General features: G+C 32.9%; 3 protein-coding genes across 3 annotated transcripts; 1 reads left to right on the forward strand and 2 right to left on the reverse strand.

The window, feature by feature from the left end:
- Nucleotides 1–4,582: 4,582 nt before the first annotated feature.
- On the reverse strand, nucleotides 4,583–10,313 carry LOC141534730 (uncharacterized). The gene is made up of 7 exons (XM_074254271.1): nucleotides 10,125–10,313; nucleotides 7,248–9,439; nucleotides 7,072–7,161; nucleotides 6,824–6,908; nucleotides 5,659–6,730; nucleotides 5,146–5,202; nucleotides 4,583–4,842 (listed from the first exon to the last, which is right to left on the reverse strand). The coding sequence occupies exons 1-5, from the start codon at nucleotides 10,156–10,158 to the stop codon at nucleotides 6,609–6,611; spliced, it is 2,523 nt and encodes an 840-aa protein (XP_074110372.1). The 5' UTR covers nucleotides 10,159–10,313; the 3' UTR covers nucleotides 4,583–4,842; nucleotides 5,146–5,202; nucleotides 5,659–6,608.
- A 118-nt stretch (nucleotides 10,314–10,431) lies between these two features.
- Nucleotides 10,432–16,124, forward strand: Nup160 (nuclear pore complex protein Nup160). Its single transcript, XM_074255361.1, has 7 exons — nucleotides 10,432–10,626; nucleotides 10,800–11,113; nucleotides 11,451–14,447; nucleotides 14,520–15,002; nucleotides 15,099–15,332; nucleotides 15,411–15,510; nucleotides 16,018–16,124. The coding sequence occupies exons 1-7, from the start codon at nucleotides 10,542–10,544 to the stop codon at nucleotides 16,032–16,034; spliced, it is 4,230 nt and encodes a 1,409-aa protein (XP_074111462.1). The 5' UTR covers nucleotides 10,432–10,541; the 3' UTR covers nucleotides 16,035–16,124.
- On the reverse strand, nucleotides 15,517–16,087 carry LOC141535442 (uncharacterized). The gene is made up of 3 exons (XM_074255366.1): nucleotides 15,940–16,087; nucleotides 15,745–15,833; nucleotides 15,517–15,658 (listed from the first exon to the last, which is right to left on the reverse strand). Exons 1-3 carry the CDS (start codon nucleotides 16,085–16,087, stop codon nucleotides 15,545–15,547), a joined length of 351 nt encoding a protein of 116 aa, XP_074111467.1. The 3' UTR covers nucleotides 15,517–15,544.
- Nucleotides 16,125–16,451: the final 327 nt, after the last annotated feature.

Here is a 16,451-nt window from a genome sequence, read left to right on the forward strand (position 1 = left end):
CGATAAATTTATTAAAAGAATCAACATTTTTTCATAATTTATCGCGTGGATGATTTTAATAACTTAAAATAAAAAAAATATATTTAACTTTAAGGATTTCTAAATTTAAATGTAGAGTAAAAAAAAACAGAATAAATAAAAGGCTGTATATAAACACTTGATTTAAATATTCATCGGTTGATCTCGTAAAAAATTTTCTTAACTCAATTATGCATTAAATTTTCATGAATAACACAGTTGTGAAAAGCAAATTAAGGGTGAAATTCTCAAATAATAAAAAAAAAAAGATAAAAAAAATTTCAACGGAGAACTTGGGTTGATTAGCAGAACGTAAAAACGTTTTATGAATATGGATTTAACGTGTCTTTTCAACTTAGCCTGCACTTCGGTATAAACTTGGGGTGTAGAGCCCGCTCTTTTTTACTTTTTTATCGGAATAATTCGATGCTCTCTGGCTCGAAAAAAAAAAAAAAAAAGAGAGAGAATAAATAAAACGTAGTATATGGGCACATAAATATCGGACTTAACTCGAACAAAAAGTGATAGTACCCGCACAGGTGCATCTTAAATTCCTTTCGAAGAAATATCCTTGAGCTTTCAAATGCCCCAACGTTTCTACGGCACTCTCATTAATCGTTCCAATTATTACGTAACAAGAGTAAGTGTCTCACATTTTCTCAACCGCGTTTAATTAATATGACGTTATTTTATATATTTATTTTACATTCCATCCCGTTTTATGCAACAGCTTTATTATTATTATTATTATTTTAAATAAAAATTTATGTGCTGTCATGACGAAAAAAAAAAATAACAAATTACTCCTTTGTATGATTGTAAAAAGTTTTTGTACTAACGAAATAGCAAAAACTTAAAAACAATTTCTCAAAGTTCTTCGGAATAACTTATAAAATAACAAAGCAAATCTGAATTATATTACGGTGCAATTGTTGCCTAAAAGTATGCTATATTGTTTTTAGTTTTAGTTCTTTAACTAAAAAATGATTAAAGCCAAAAAAAAAAAAAAAAAGAAATTAATCGAATTTCAGTGAATTGATTTTCACGGTTTAAAATTTTTTTAATTACAAAAGTTTTGATTTAAAAAATTCGAAGAGCTTCATTTCTATACTATAAAATTCATTAAAATACTTGATTAATAGTAATTGATAACGAATTTTTATTAAAATAGAAAAAAATTAGATTGATTTCATTATAAACCATTAAAGAGGTTCCACGGCAAAAAAAAAGGACATCAATAGATGTCTATTGGTTTCTTTTTCACGCACTAGTGCTACCTCTCTTTATCGCTCACTTACTTCCACTCGCGTAAAACATCGAAAGTCGACAACTTCGAACTTTTTTTATAAAAAAATTAATACTGCTCGTTTATATTATTTTTGATAGAAAATACTTGTTATAACTTTAATTAAATATTCTCAGTTTTTTTTAAAAATTCTAACAAAAGTACGATTGATATTTAATAAAATGTTCGCTCTAACTACGGCCAGGATAAGGAATACATGTTAGATGTACGATATTTAATTGCTAATATTTCGAAAATTAGCACCGCAAGGATTATTAAAAAAAATTGAATCAAGTAAATAATTGTGAAGAATCTCATCTTCTTGATTTGAGTAAAAAAATTCTTAAACTAAGAAATTTTTCTTGGTTTGAGTAAATTTTACATAATTCAAGAATTTTTTGTCTTGATTCAAGAAAATGAAACTCTTCAAAATTATTTTCTTCGTTCAAGAATTTTTCTCTTGATTCAAGATAATTTTTTTTTCAGTGCGCGTATTCAAAAATTGAAGAATATTTTGAAAAAAGTGATTTTTCCCGGAGCCTTCTTAAATTTAACAATCTATTTCAATTTATCACTTTGAACTATGAAAATTTATCGATATTAATTTTGAATCAGCTCGTAATTAAGTTAATATTTTGCTTTATAGCACTAAATTACATTATGCGAGCTTAACATGATATATATTAGATTTCACTTGTCAGATGCATCGAACTAGGATATTAAAATAGTGATTTACTGTAACGAGTTCATACTAGACAATTTCAATTATAATTAATAACTTAATTTTATTTAAATTGACACTCTACAACGATGTAAATATTGAAAAAACGAAATTAAGATAAATTTATACACTGAGAGAGAAAATTTATTTAAAAAAAAAATTAATTTGTTTAAAATTTTAAACAATTTTATTTTTTTAGCTGAAGAAATAACATTTTTTTTACATCAATTTTGTTGTGGAAATTTTCTAGACTAGAAAAATACTTGTCATCATAAATGTAAGTAAATATAAATAGTACGAAAGTGTTGAAATGTTTTTTAGAGCATTAAAGTGTAGGAGGATTAACATTAGCGTGACTTTCGCCCGTTTGTTATTCAAAGGATGGTAATTTAGGGTTCAAAACTTTGAATTCACAGAGTAGTCAAATCCGAAAAACATTTGGATTGCGGTCAAAGTATTTAGCATGTATATGAGAATGACAATAGCAATAATTTGAAATTTTAAAAGGATAATTATTTTTCTAGGCTACGTTGAGCTTATACTGTACTCAATGTCGAGAAAAGAAACGTTTTTCAAGAGTTGCATTACCGCTCAGCTTTGTAACCAGCACTTCCCTTTATGCAGTCACGTTTACGAGCATAATGATTTTCCGAGTCTGAAAGCCATTTTTTTTAATGCAATTGTTTTAGTTTTTAATTTAAGAAACGTTATGAAATTAAGAGGCTGAAATTTTTTAAATTAATTTCCAGAGTACCTGAGATAATTTTTATTTCTGTTAACACGGAACCAATTAAAAAAGTCAAAAGAAAAAAAGAAATTTAAAAAAAAAATTGACCTCGCTGGAAATAGTTATAAAAACTCAATTAAGTGGATAATTCTAGCCGCATATTTTCGAGTAATAATAGTAAAAATATATTATAAAGTTTTGGTACATTGTTCTACAAAAATAAATTCTGTAAAAACAAAAAAAAAATTAAAGCAAGAAAATGGATTGAAGATAAATCACTGTACTGTACTCTAGTGTGTTTTGTAACACGTAAAGCTTCCTCCAAATAATTAGTTTTCGCCAGATATTTCCTGTAAATTAATCGTGACATCGTTCCGCTGCGAATTGGATTACATTACTGATTTGAGCTTGAAATTAATGATTTTTTGTTCTTCAACTCGCTGCGGTTAAAGCCGGTTTAAACAAACGATACTCATGGTGAAAATTTTAGCATTGATAAAAATATAATAATTTATTGCATTTACAGAACAATTATTTTGTTAAATTGCACTGTACTTTCTTAACAGTTGACGTTTTTAAAGATATAAGCTCATTCTGATGTTACACTCATTAAGAGCTTTCATTTGAGTACCCACAAGCATTTTCATATATTTTTCATATATACATGTATATATAATATATATAAATATATGAAAAATTGATGTGGGTACTCAAATAAAAGATCTCGATGAGTGTAACATCAAGATGAGCTTATATCTTTAAAAATTTCAATAGCTCTCAAGAAACAAAGCCATTTCTTAATTATGCATCTAGAGGTAGAGCATTTTCGAATGCAGTTTAAATACTTGTCATTATAAATTGACTATTGGTAAAAATTTTTTTAATAATATAGATAATTTTTTGAGTTTTAAATTTCAAAAATTGATTTTTTAAAAAAAATTGTATTTTTTTAATTAGAATAAAATTTCACGTGTCAATAATTAGGCCAGTGTAAATAACTGGGTCTTTTACCTTATAGTTTAACAGAGATCGGAAGAAATGTGAGATACATGGAATTGTTTTAATGTATTGAATATATATTGGTCCGAGGTCAAAACTCTTAACAAGTTTCAATTTGCAAGCTCGAGTGACCTTTCAAAGCTTATAACAAGAATATCAATTACAAGCGCCTGTGCTTATCACTAAGTATTCTCGTACTACTCCAATAATTTATCATATAAACATACGTTTGTATTGATATAAATAGTTTCGCTAATCTCCCTAAATATTGATTTTGTACTGAGTACTTGTGATAAAATTTGCAGTTCTGTATGTTTTAAAACAATATGAAAAAAATTTTTTTTTAATTTAAAGCTTCTCTTTTTTTTTCAACTAAAAAGCAGATTTTTGTCGGATTTAAACGCTGATTTTTTACGGAAATAAAAAATTAAATTTTTTTACTGAAGAGACGACTGAGTAACGAGAAGATGGCTCCTAAATGACCATAAGATGGCTGAAAATTTTACATATGTCGAGGTCCACCTTATCAGTCTACTTTGTTGATAACTTACTAACTGTAGGTGAGAAAAATTCACTTGATAGGATTTATTTACTATCAACAGAAAATAAATAAATTTGAAAAATATTTTAATAAATTTCTCGAATCAATTTTTAAATGATTTTTCATAGTTTTATCTATTATTTATAATTTATTTATTTATTTACTTAATATACTTAAAAAAGAAATATATAAAATTAAATAACATTCATTAAGAAAATTAATTATAACAATAATTTTTTTTTTAATTAATCCTAAGAAAAATGTTAAATTTCTTAAATAAACAAAATGCGATTTTAAATTTCAAATAATTTATTTAAATAAACTTTTAGGAGTTTTAGAACATAATAAATTGTGAAAAAATAATCCGAATAAATAAAGTGCAATCATTTAAATATAATTAAATAAATCCAGTTGAGATGAATTAAACTGATAGGTCCCTAATGGAAATCTTGAAATTTTTCAGCAACAAGAATCATTTTGTGGATTGGCCGTTCACTTGCAGTTGCAGGGGCTGCACTTGCAGGAGCCTCCGGATTTGCAGCCGCATTTATCTGTAAATTTAAATAAATATCAGTAACTATCCCGAGTCCATTTGAAGAAAAACTTTTCCTCGGCATGACTGTTAATTATACGGGGTCTACTGTGAGAATTGTTCTCAAGGTTCATACCACGACGGTCATTGACTCGTAACGAGAAATAAAAATCTACTTTGTCATGTTACAAACCTTCACCCTTCATTATATTTTAAACTAGTTTTTTGCCGTGATATATTACAGTCATTGAATAATATAATTCCTTCGACATACTTAAACGTATTCGAATTTATTTTTATTAGTTTAGTAAATAATTATTACCTCCACTCTCACAGCATTTGCAGTCACTACCGCAATTGCATGATCCCTGGCATTTGTCTGAAATAAAAAAAAAATTATTCTTGATTTAAAATACTATTGACTTATTTAAAAAAATTAAAATAAAATTTTTTTATGATAAAATTGATTTTTAAATTAAAAAAAAAAAGTAATTATTAAATAAACAAATTTATAAATATAAGAAATAAAATTCCTGGAATTATTGAGTGATTAAGTTCTTATTAACTCGACCGGTATTGAAATTCCATAACTCTATTGCGACGTACGGACAATAAAATGTTTATAAAATCATCAATAAATAACAAACATTCCATAGAAAAAAAAAGCTATTATAAATTTTCTTATTGATGAACAAATTTTTTTTTCAAATAAGCAATAAAATAAAAAATTAAAATTCTTCGTTAAATTAATTTAGACATTTAAAAATACTATTAAATATTAAAAAAAAAAAAAATTAGTAATTATTAATTAAATAAATAAAAATAAAAAACTTACCTTTGCATTTGTCTCCACATGGACCTGGCATCTTGATTATTTTTAAAAATATAAATTCACTTAGACAAGTAGTAGTTACTCACTGAATAGTCTGAGAAGTGTGTCGTTTTACGTTCCTGCGCTTTGAATTTATTGATCAGGCCCCTCCACTCATGAAGTGCGACTTACCCACGTCTTCACTGCCCGTAGTATAGATGCCACGTATTAGTAAGAATTATCTCCTGAACGTGTGCAACGGAGTCGAGATGCTGTGTGCCGTATACAACAAACTTATCGAGGAAATTTCTAGTAGCCTATTGGTCACGTATTTAATCGTTGCTCAAAACAAGCCGCTATTGGGTTAAATCGAATTTCAAACGAAAAAAAAGGGAACCGTGTGCAACAATTCGAGAAATTTACCGGTTAACATATTATTTATCACTATTATATTTATATTGATAAATATAAATGATAATAATGAATCATTTCAGATTGTAAAAACAAACAATTGTCAAGTCAAGGCTATAGAACTTTCGGATTCTTTTTTATTTTATCTATTCAAGTATTGTACATTTTTTTACTATTGAAACTGCCGACTGTTTGATATTTTTTTTTGTAAAACAAATTATTATTATTATCAACCGTATGCACTAATTACTCCGAATGTTTGAAAAACTATTTTTATGAGTCATATATTAAAGTATGCATTTAAAATTCTCATTTAAATTAATACTGCGTCTATCTTTTAAATATTAAAATATATATATATATTTTTTTTAACATCTGTATAATAATCCCTCGGTTAAATAAAATCAACCATATCAAAACCCTAATATATAAAATAAAATTATTTACTACGACTAATAAATAAATCGAATTAATTTAAATTTAGTCAGATCTAGCTATCCATAAATAAAAATCGGCAATTTTGATAATTTTAAAGTAAATATATGCGTAATAATTAAACCGGGTTATTTTGTTCTGAAAATTTGATCTCTAGACCGAGGTGTAATGGCGGTTCTTTTTTCTGCCACGGTTTTAATGCGCACTGATGTGTTTTGCAGATCGCTGTTTGGAATGATTGCCGTTCCAGCTATTGTATAAGCCCAGCAACAATAAATATATTTATTTAGACATTTTAAAAATTTAATAAATAAAAAAAATTAATTTTTTTTAAAAAACTTACGATGCTTTATTACAGCTCGGCTGTCTTTTTTAGCGACCAATTTTTTAACTCGTGAACCCTGGGGTGTAATTGGACTCGCATCAAACTAAAAATATTTTTTATTTAATTTAATTTGTTTACGAATAAATAGAAGTTGTGAAATGTAATAAACTGAGATGTTGTTCAATTAAATTATTTACATTTATAATCATTTCATTTGATTGATAAGAGATTAAAAGATAAAATTATAATAAAAAATAATAATTTACCTCTTGGACTTGTTTTTTCGACTGGTAAACAGCACTCGGAAAATTGAACTCAAAATTCGGTGGATTATTTTCATTGTTAATTTTTTTTGGCTGAAAAAAAAATTAATTTATTATTAAAATAATTAAAAAACTAGCAATTATAAATAAATAAAATAAATAATAGTAAAAATAAATACCTTATAATTAAGCACTTCTTCTTTAGAAAGAAGATATTCATTTTGCAATTTGGGAATAGTTTTAATAGTAATAGCATCTCTGCCCCCTCTTATATAATCAGCAACTGGACTCCTAACATCAGAGGAACTCGGATAAATATTATTAGGTGTGTTTTTCTTCGCAGGTGTCGGGAAAAAAATCCTCTTCTCCTTCGGAGGAGCTTTGCCCGGGGTACAGAAATATTTCCCTCCGCACTCAACCCTAGCTGGACTCTTGAACGCCGAGAAATTTTTACTGGCAGATGTTGGCGTGTTGAGAGTCACCGTAATCATGGGTGGGTTAGCCGGAACTTTGAACAGCTTCGAAGTCTTGCTCGCTGATTTAGTAGCAACAGCAGACAGAGCCGACGACACTTTGCTAGGAGTAAATTTATTGAAAATATTTTTCCTAGCAGAAACGACTCGAGGAGTGACTGGAGCCGAGATTGTTCTTTGGAGCACACGAGGGGTCGACCTAGGTGTAACAGGAACCCGCTTGGAGCTCGGCGATTTATTTCTTACTAAACCAGCCCTTGGAGTCGCTTTATACCTCGAATTCGTCTCCGGTGATTTACAAGATTTAGATCTAGTTGGTTTTTTAATAGAACTGTTAGATAGTTTCCTCAGCGTGACGTTGCCCATTCTCGAGTCCAGGGAATCATCACTGCTGGACAATTTGTCAGTTCTTCTGCTTCTAATAGCTGTCTCAACTCCTGAATCATAAAGACCGTCCCCGCTCTTCAACCTGCTGCTGTTAGACACATCAAAGTAAGTATTAACAACATTCAAAAATTCAGTAGAATAAGACCCGGCTATTTTGTCTTCAACAATATTTTTAATCGTCATCTCAGTTTCTGCGAGCCGTTTGTCACGCTCGGCCATCTCCTTCTCGATATCCCAGTCATCGAGCGAGTCGTACAAATTGCTGGAAGCTCTCCCGCGAGCATTTAAAGAATCTGGCGTCAGAAAAGGGCTATCACTGTCCTCAAATTCCCTGGATTCATTTTTAGAATCTTTCACTGAGTAAGGAGACACTGACGCTAACGCCAATTCTTTTTGACGACACTCTTCTAATAATTTCTTCTGCTCTTCCGTCAACTCAGGCATCGGCTTGGGACTCTTCGGTATATCATCCCCTAAACATTGTCTTTCATGGAAGGTAAAAGAAGACTCATTGAAATCTCTTCCTGATCCAAAAAGCTTTGGAGATTTAGTATCAGATTTAGGAGTTTCCATCCCACGGGTCAACGCAGTGATACGAAGAGGGGTGTTAGCATACGCTGAGCTCTTCATCAGGTCAATCGGAGTTTTTCTGTAGACCTTTTTGTTCCGTGTGTTGTTCATCGGAGTCTTGGATAAGTTTCCTTCGTCACTTGGCTCAACCGATGGTGAAACTTCTGGAGTCTCTTTAAAAATAGTCTGGTCGTTTGTGAAAGGTATAGTTTCATCCTGGAGATCCCGAGTCTTGCCGATTACTTGTAGCACCAAGTCTCTGAAAGCACTGATAGACTCATCGTGGCCGTTCAGCTGAGTCTCCTCGAGGATTGTCTTCAACTGCTCTTTGAAGTCGCTCGGTAATTTCTCGAAGGATTTCGTCAGACGATCTAAGTACGACTGTCGTCCATTGCTGCTGGAACTTGATTCAAGGCTTCTTACTCGGACATTACCCAGCTGATGCAAGACCTCTTTTATCTCCAGCAAAGAAGTGTTTGCACTCGAGTCCGGGTGCAACCACGAATCATGCGGATTGTTTAGACACCCCATCGCGTCGGCGTATGAAGAAGCTGTCGTTACAGTGTCATTTATGTTTTTATTGAGCAGATTGTTGATGATCTCGAAGGACCTGGACATAAAGGACTCCTCAGCGCTCTGGATCGCTGACGAATTTGCTTGGTACGTTGACTGACTGCTGTAATAAGAGGTTTCTGATTTGTGAGAACTGACGTCTATTCTTGGCTCCAGTAGATCGGCCTTTGCTTTGTTCTCGGCTTCTATTTCTCGGCAAGTTTCTTCCAGCCTCGCTAAGCCCGGGTACTTCAGGGCGTAGTAGTTATCCCGCTCCTGCTTCGAGGACTCTAAATCGCTGGAGCTTGTGAAAAATCGGGTGTCTTTTAAATTCTGGGATATTTCTTCGTCGGATACAAACGAGTCTTCGTATTTATGTCGTGTCAAGTCTGAAATAATTTTTTATTTATTATTAATTATTGATATATTTACTTTGATGGTTTTATCAATCAATATTCATTAATTTCAGTGATTTGTAATTGATAACTGGTATCGAAGTTGTTAAACAGTAATATAATTGCATCGTTTATTATTTGTGATTAAATATCATGGATCATTTGTTTTGTTTAAATTCATTACAATTTTTTCAAAGGTTATTAGAATTATATTTTTATTTTTTATTTTTACATGTCAATTTTTTTTATCATTTTTTTACCATAATTTGTTTATTAAAAAAATTTTAAAAATCAACAGCTGATGGCTAACTTTGATGTCTGTTGATTTTAGTGCCATGAAATTTTATTAATATTTTTATCTAATTAAAAAAAACATGAAAATTAATTTAGCATTCTTTTTGTAATTTTCAGAATTTAAATGACAAATAAATTATTGCAAAAAAATTAAAAATACAATTTAAAAAAAAAAATTTTTTTATTAAATAAATTAAAAATTATTAAGAGACTGCTAACTTTAATATCATAAAAAAATAGAATATGTCAAGGAAATAAAATAGTTAAAAAATCAATAAGTTGTAAAAAGTAAATAAAAAATAGCGGTCTAACAATCATAATTCCGCATGTAAAATAAATAAACAAAAAACATGAGAATAAGGTTGAGGTTAAGTTCGCAACTTACGGGTTCCACGTTCGATGTTTCTCCTCGCCTCCATGATTTTTAGATAAAACAATTAATAAAACCAATTCCAACGATTGATAATTTTTTTTACAAGACAATAAATAAGTAATTCGTGTTAAAAACAAATAAATCAAAGAAATGCGTGAACTTTTACGACGACGGTTATTCGTTGGTCGTTATCCTTTTGATTTTAAATAGTTCTGTGGAGGCGGCTTAATTCTGCAGCGCCATCTTTGTCAATAGTTTTAAATTAAAAGAGAAAATCAAAATGGCAGCTGGTCAACTGATTCGATAAAAGAAAGAGAGGGATAACTTTGTGCGGTTGCCCGCTCAAAATGTACAGTAGTTGTGTTTTTTAAACTAATTTATTGTAGTAGTAAATAATTGTGAAAACAAGTTAATTAAAATTGTTTAAAAATGATCGAATTTCCGCTTGGATACCGGGAAGTCGTCCCCGATCAAACGCAACCCGAAAATTGGAAGGAAATTATTTTAAATACCGGTAAAAAAAATTTACATAACCTAGTTTTAGTAATTACAGTTATTTATTTATACTATAAACATTTTTTTTACTAATTATTTATAAATTTGATCAGTAATTAACTAACAAATTTAATGTGATAAAAAATTTCTGTAAATTTATAAAATAATTAATTTATTGTTTTAAAATTTTAGGTGGAAGCCAAAGTACTCTCCAGGACATAAATGTACCTGAACGTGCAAGCGGTTATTCATATCGAGACAATTACAAGTATTACACACGGAACCGGTTTATTTATTGGCGAATAAGCCATGACATTTTGGAGCTGGTTGAGCACAGCTTTGACATCAATTTAATAAATTGCAAAATACGGTATAAGTTTACCGACACTCCGATACTTGACGGGATTTCAATACATGAGACTGTTAATTCTGTGGTGATACTCGTTGCTACTGTTTCGAGTATTCACAAATTGACATTTCCGCATCCTGATAAAATTCACAAACAAGTAAGTATTATTCTCTTATTTTTCTAATATACAATTATAATAATAATAATAATAATAATAATAATAATAATTATTATTATTATTATTATTATTATTATTATTATTACTAACAACCTTGCAGTCACTATGACTGACGTGACTTGTGAATTGTAAATAAATAAAATTTTTTTTCATTAAGTTAATGACTTTTGTTAAATTGCACTGTTCTTTTTTAACTATTGACGTTTTTTAAGATATAAGTTCATCCCGATGTTACACTCATCAAGAGCTTTCATTTGAGTATCCACATACATTTTGACATCGATTATTATTAATATTAATTTTGTTATTATTCAAGGAACACCTGCTGGTATCTCATCCAGATTTGACAATTCAATCAATCTTCAGCGAAGCATCTGCCCAAGTAGCCCGGGACCCTCACTCATTCCACGTGATATCAAATATAGGTACAACAAACGCGCCAGTACCTCACGCAGCAGCATCATGGTTGACTTTAGACCACGAGGAAGCTTTATTTGCCCTGGCGTACAACACAGGAACGATACTCTTGTTGCGTCTGGATGGAGCAACAGGCCTAGTCCACACCAGCGAGCTCAAACAGGATTCTATAATGCCACGGTTTCTCAGCGGGATCGCTACAGCCTTCCGAGGTCGAAATACCGAGGGAATGGTAGCCATGTCTCTTGTGATTCATCCCTGTGGAGACGACACCTACCTCTTCGCGCTCTGTCGCGAGGGGAACGTTCGAATGTGGTCTTGCAACAAGGCCCAGTGTGTCGCCGTAACCGAGGTTTCTGCCGACAGCCAAGTAGGCCAAGGAGCTCACGGACATATGCTCAGAAAAATCCTTGGATCTTCTGACAATGAACTCTACCTGGGAACTTACTTGAAATTCAATTACGGCTGCGAGTTCAGCATCCTCAGGCCAGTTCAAGACGCAGGACTGTTCAAGTTTATCAGAGTCTGCACTCTTTTCCCTCCAGACCAGCACCTAGTGGATTTTGCATTCACTCCAACTCGGCTCTGGGCAGCCTGGAGGACCACCGACCTGGACACAGTCGCAGTGACTCACGCCCAGTTGCCTCTCAGTGGCGCCCAAGTGACTTCCGAGTGGGAAACAGCGATCTTGGAATCTATTCCTGACCGCGACTACATTGTCACCGACCCTGGGACTGATCCCAGCCAAGCTTACCTCAGTTACATTTTTCATCCAGGTCAATTCTCTCTTTCAGACATCACCAGGGCTCTCAACATCTATCGACGGTCGAATTTCATGTCTGACATGACTTTATCACCTGCGCTTTTAAAAGAGCGAGTTTGTATGGCCGTCGAAGCGGAAATTCAAGCCGAGGTGATGGACTACGAATTAACTGATGAAGATTATCTAGAAATCGCAAACCGCTGCTGGTCAAAATTTTACTCCTGCGTGATTCAGTACCACGTAAATGACAGTAGGCCAGTTGGAATTCTTCTGCTACCTACTGTCTACGGAGTGGTGCTGCTGAAGAAGTCATTTTTCTCTCTTCTTCGTCCCATGGAGGCGCTCGAGCATCTGATGCTTTCTAACGAGAAATCTTACGCTTCGAGATTCAAAACCATTGCGATATTTTCCCAAGATGAAGACACCTGCCAGGATTTAATTGAGTTGATGGAAGCTGTAGTGATGCTAGAAGAGCAGCTGTCTGAAGAAACTAAAAGCAACTTCCAATGCGAGCTTTCATACCTCAAAAGCCCTGACATTGTTGTAGAAGAATTGTTCTCACGACTGCTAACCGACCCGGACGACCCGCTGGCCGACTACGACTTCCAGTTGGACTTGTACAACAAACTAGAAAACGTCCGTGACCCAGCTAACGCCATGGAGATGCTGCTCGAAGCTCTGACTTACGACACAGTTCAGCCTGAAAAACTTAAACTCGACTCGGAACCGGAAACCTCGCGAATGCTTCTCACTGTCAGCCATCTCTTTGGCAGTCAGCTCGGAATTTCAACTGTATCAGTGTCCGTGTCACAAATTACCCAATTGCGCTTCACAATTTGCCGGAATTTGCTGCTTCTCCAGCAGATAATCCTCGCTAGACCAGAAGTCTCCATTTCCAGAATTCTCCATGAAATAAAATCATCCTTAGCACCACGCACTGTCGTTTTAACTCAAGCATACTTTGTTATGAACTGGATCTGCGAGTCGACAATAAATTTACAATCAAGACAGACACTCCTGGAAACAAGTATCCAGCGTCTTCAAACTCTGAAACTGAACGAAGGACGTGTGACCAGCAGGCACCAGCGTTCGACGTCTTTATTGGAGCTGTTTATCCAAAGTTCCGGTGCGAAACACGCCTATACCTTGATGGCGAACAACATGGAACTCGATGCTTCAACCTTGGTCCCCTGGCACTTCGGAATGCTCACCCACGTGACTCTGATCAGCCAGCTGATCTCCCCGCTCTGTGGGAACTTTGTCTTCCCCGAATGGCTGCTGTCCAGTTGCCAGTTTAACCTGGTCCAAGACTACGTTCGCTTGTTAAGCACCTGGTGCGAGTGGAACAGCGCCTCCAGGAAGTTTATCCTCGCAGTCTCGCTTCTGGAGCTCGGAGAAACCAACAAAGCTTGTGACCAATTTTTACGAGCCTCCAACGGAATTCTTACTGACAAATTCCTGGCGAGTATTCTTCTAGACGCAGCTCCAGGTTCAGACAGCAACGCGTTGGTCCAATACTACCTGAAGACCATTGAACTATTCGAGCAGCACGGGCCCTCCAAGTACATAATCGAGCTCGCAGAAACGGCGATCACCATCGCGGAAAAGGACAACGCGAACTTACCGACACTTCACTCTATAATATTCACCCAGCATTTGCATCTGGGACATCATAAAGAGGCGTACCATTGCTTGAACTCGAACCCAGATGCTGCGAGGCGCTCAGACTGCTTGAGGCAACTAGTGGTGACCTTGTTCGAGAGGAAAAAGCTGATTGACTTGGTTTCTTTTCCTTATGTTGACATGTACGAAGAGCTGGAGAGAATAGTGGTCGGCAGGGCAAGAAGTGTTGACCTCATGGAGAATAATTACTACAATTTTCTCTACAGCTTTCATATTGAGAAAAATAACGTCAGAAAAGCTGCTTCGGTGATGTATGAACAAGCGATGCGGCTGAGCCAGGAGTCACATTCTGTACAGATTATCACCAGGCAAGCTCAGTGCTTGCTGGCGTGTATCAACGCTCTCAATTTGGTGAGCAAAAATTACAGGTGGATTGTCAAGCCAGTTGTCGATCAGACTTACCCAGATGAAGTAAATCCGAAGAAAAAGCGCAGCTTCTGCGGAAAAGAGGTATTTTTATTTTTTTATTTTATTTATTATTTTTTTTATTAACAAAGAAAATTATTAAAATTTTTATTAAAGGTGCTGCATTATAAAATCAAGAAAATGGTTGAAGTTCTGGAGCTCAAGGACATTCGGAACGAATACTACCTAGTTGATGCAAGATTGAAACTCTCTAAATTTAGGTCGGAGATGCATACCATCGCTCAAGCAGACGCTGGAGAGCTGATAGTCTTGCTGTCGAATGTAGGGCTGTATACAGTAGCGCTTAATTTGTGTGATAAGTTTGAAATTTCCAAAACTTCAGTTTTGGAGAACTTGGCGGGCCAAAGCTTGAGACTGAGCGAGCACGAGGACCCCAACGCTTGGGACTGGCTCGTTTTGAACGATGTAATTGATATTCCGGGGTATGGCTCTAATGTTGCTGACATTGCGTGGCGCTTGTTGGAAAAATTGACTCTAGAGCATGAGAAGGAGGACAGCAGTGAGCTTCATAAGGGTGTAGCGAAGAAAATTCTTCAGCATGAAGCTTTCTTACCACAGTGGCTGGTTGCTTCTTATAAAGTAAGTCATGTTTAATTTTTATTTAATTTTTTATTTTTTATTTTTATTGAATTTTTATTTTTAAATAATTAATTAATTAATTGAATTTTTTTTCAGAAACGCAACGCTGCAGAGTTACTAAGACTGATATTGAACTCCGGAAGATTGTTGGAAGCTACTGATCTTGCTGTTGATTATATAAACGCAGTCTTAGGAGAAGGAAAAGAATATTTTGGGCTTGAAAGTCCATTAGTTATGTCTGGACCAGCAGTTTGGTTACCTTTTAATACTTTGGAAGTTTTGTTGTTGGAATTGGAGCATGCTAGCAAAGAAGATCCTACTTATATCGAGGTAATTTATTTTTTTTAAATACAAAATAAAAATTTTTATTGTTAACATAAATAAAGACAAATAATTTTTTTATTACAGAGCCACGAGAATTTAAGTAATAAATTAGAATGTTATATTGACACTGTGGTTCGAGTATCCAACGATATGGTTAGATTTAAAGTTCAATCGAGTAATAACAGTAAGTACAACTACATTAATCAGTAATTTTTATTCTAAACATAGACAGCTTGCTGATTAACAGCGATGAGAATGATGAATATTATTATTATTCCAAATATTCCTGTTACTGTTGAAGCTATAAATCGTGGGCATCGATTGAACAATACCTATAAAAATTTTATTTATTACTCTAAATGACTGTTCAGGTTTGAATTGGCAAAATTATTCGGATAATTGTTCAATTAATAATTACCATTAATAAAATAACTAATGCAGTGATAAATATTGAACCAATTGGTACTAACAGCCAAATACTTGAATAGTGTCGTTGAATTTCAGCCTCTAAGAACCATTGAAGATTTTTATTAAAACAAATCTAGAATTAATTTTTTCAGCTAATAAAAAAAAATAAAAAATAAAATTTTGTAATTTTTTTAAAAATACACACCATTGCGGAACCAGTGTGCCATTAAAATATTTTTTTTAGGCTTTTCAATGTAATTAATGTTGTCATTTATTGTTCTAGTGTTGAAAAATTCGTAATCCATCCAACGAGTTCCAAAAATTCTAGATTCTGGAAGCTGTGTTACTGCCATAAGCTCAACATCAATACCCACAAAGTAACGAATATTATTTCTGTTAAGTTTAATACACTCGTTATACTAAGACATGCCAACTAGGATAATAATTAATAAAGTTATGTAATTAAATCATTTTGGATCAATATTTAATCATTCTTTTTGTATTATTTGTAAAAAAAAATTTTCGATTCCAATAAATAATAATTTTTACAATTTATTTATTTATTATTCACTTACCTATTTTATACATTTTATTAAATTATTAATCCGACTGTGAAGTAACTTATAAAGTGAACAATTGAATTATATTTACAATAGTAATTGTACCAAACAAAATAAGTTATTTATTAAATTTTACTAAAAATTTATTATCAGAGTC

This window comes from Cotesia typhae, unplaced genomic scaffold, assembly GCF_013202065.1.
Source record: "Cotesia typhae breed Kobodo isofemale line unplaced genomic scaffold, CoteBio_Ctyphae scaffold_13, whole genome shotgun sequence".
Classification (NCBI taxonomy): Eukaryota; Metazoa; Arthropoda; class Insecta; order Hymenoptera; family Braconidae; genus Cotesia; species Cotesia typhae.

Coding starts and splice junctions, on each gene's coding strand:
- LOC141534730 (XM_074254271.1), bottom strand. CDS start 10,158: ATGGAGGCGAGGAGAAACATCGAACGTGGAACCC. Junction 9,440..10,124: donor AAACATCGAACGTGGAACCC/GTAAGTTGCGAA, acceptor AAATTATTTCAG/ACTTGACACGACATAAATAC. Junction 7,162..7,247: donor AAGAAGTGCTTAATTATAAG/GTATTTATTTTT, acceptor TTTTTTTTTCAG/CCAAAAAAAATTAACAATGA.
- Nup160 (XM_074255361.1), top strand. CDS start 10,542: ATGATCGAATTTCCGCTTGGATACCGGGAAGTCGTCCCCGATCAAACG. Junction 14,448..14,519: donor GCAGCTTCTGCGGAAAAGAG/GTATTTTTATTT, acceptor TTTTTATTAAAG/GTGCTGCATTATAAAATCAA. Junction 15,003..15,098: donor GGCTGGTTGCTTCTTATAAA/GTAAGTCATGTT, acceptor ATTTTTTTTCAG/AAACGCAACGCTGCAGAGTT.
- LOC141535442 (XM_074255366.1), bottom strand. CDS start 16,087: ATGGCAGTAACACAGCTTCCAGAATCTAGAATTTTTGGAACTCGTTGG. Junction 15,834..15,939: donor GGCACACTGGTTCCGCAATG/GTGTGTATTTTT, acceptor AATGGTTCTTAG/AGGCTGAAATTCAACGACAC. Junction 15,659..15,744: donor CATTAGTTATTTTATTAATG/GTAATTATTAAT, acceptor AAATTTTTATAG/GTATTGTTCAATCGATGCCC.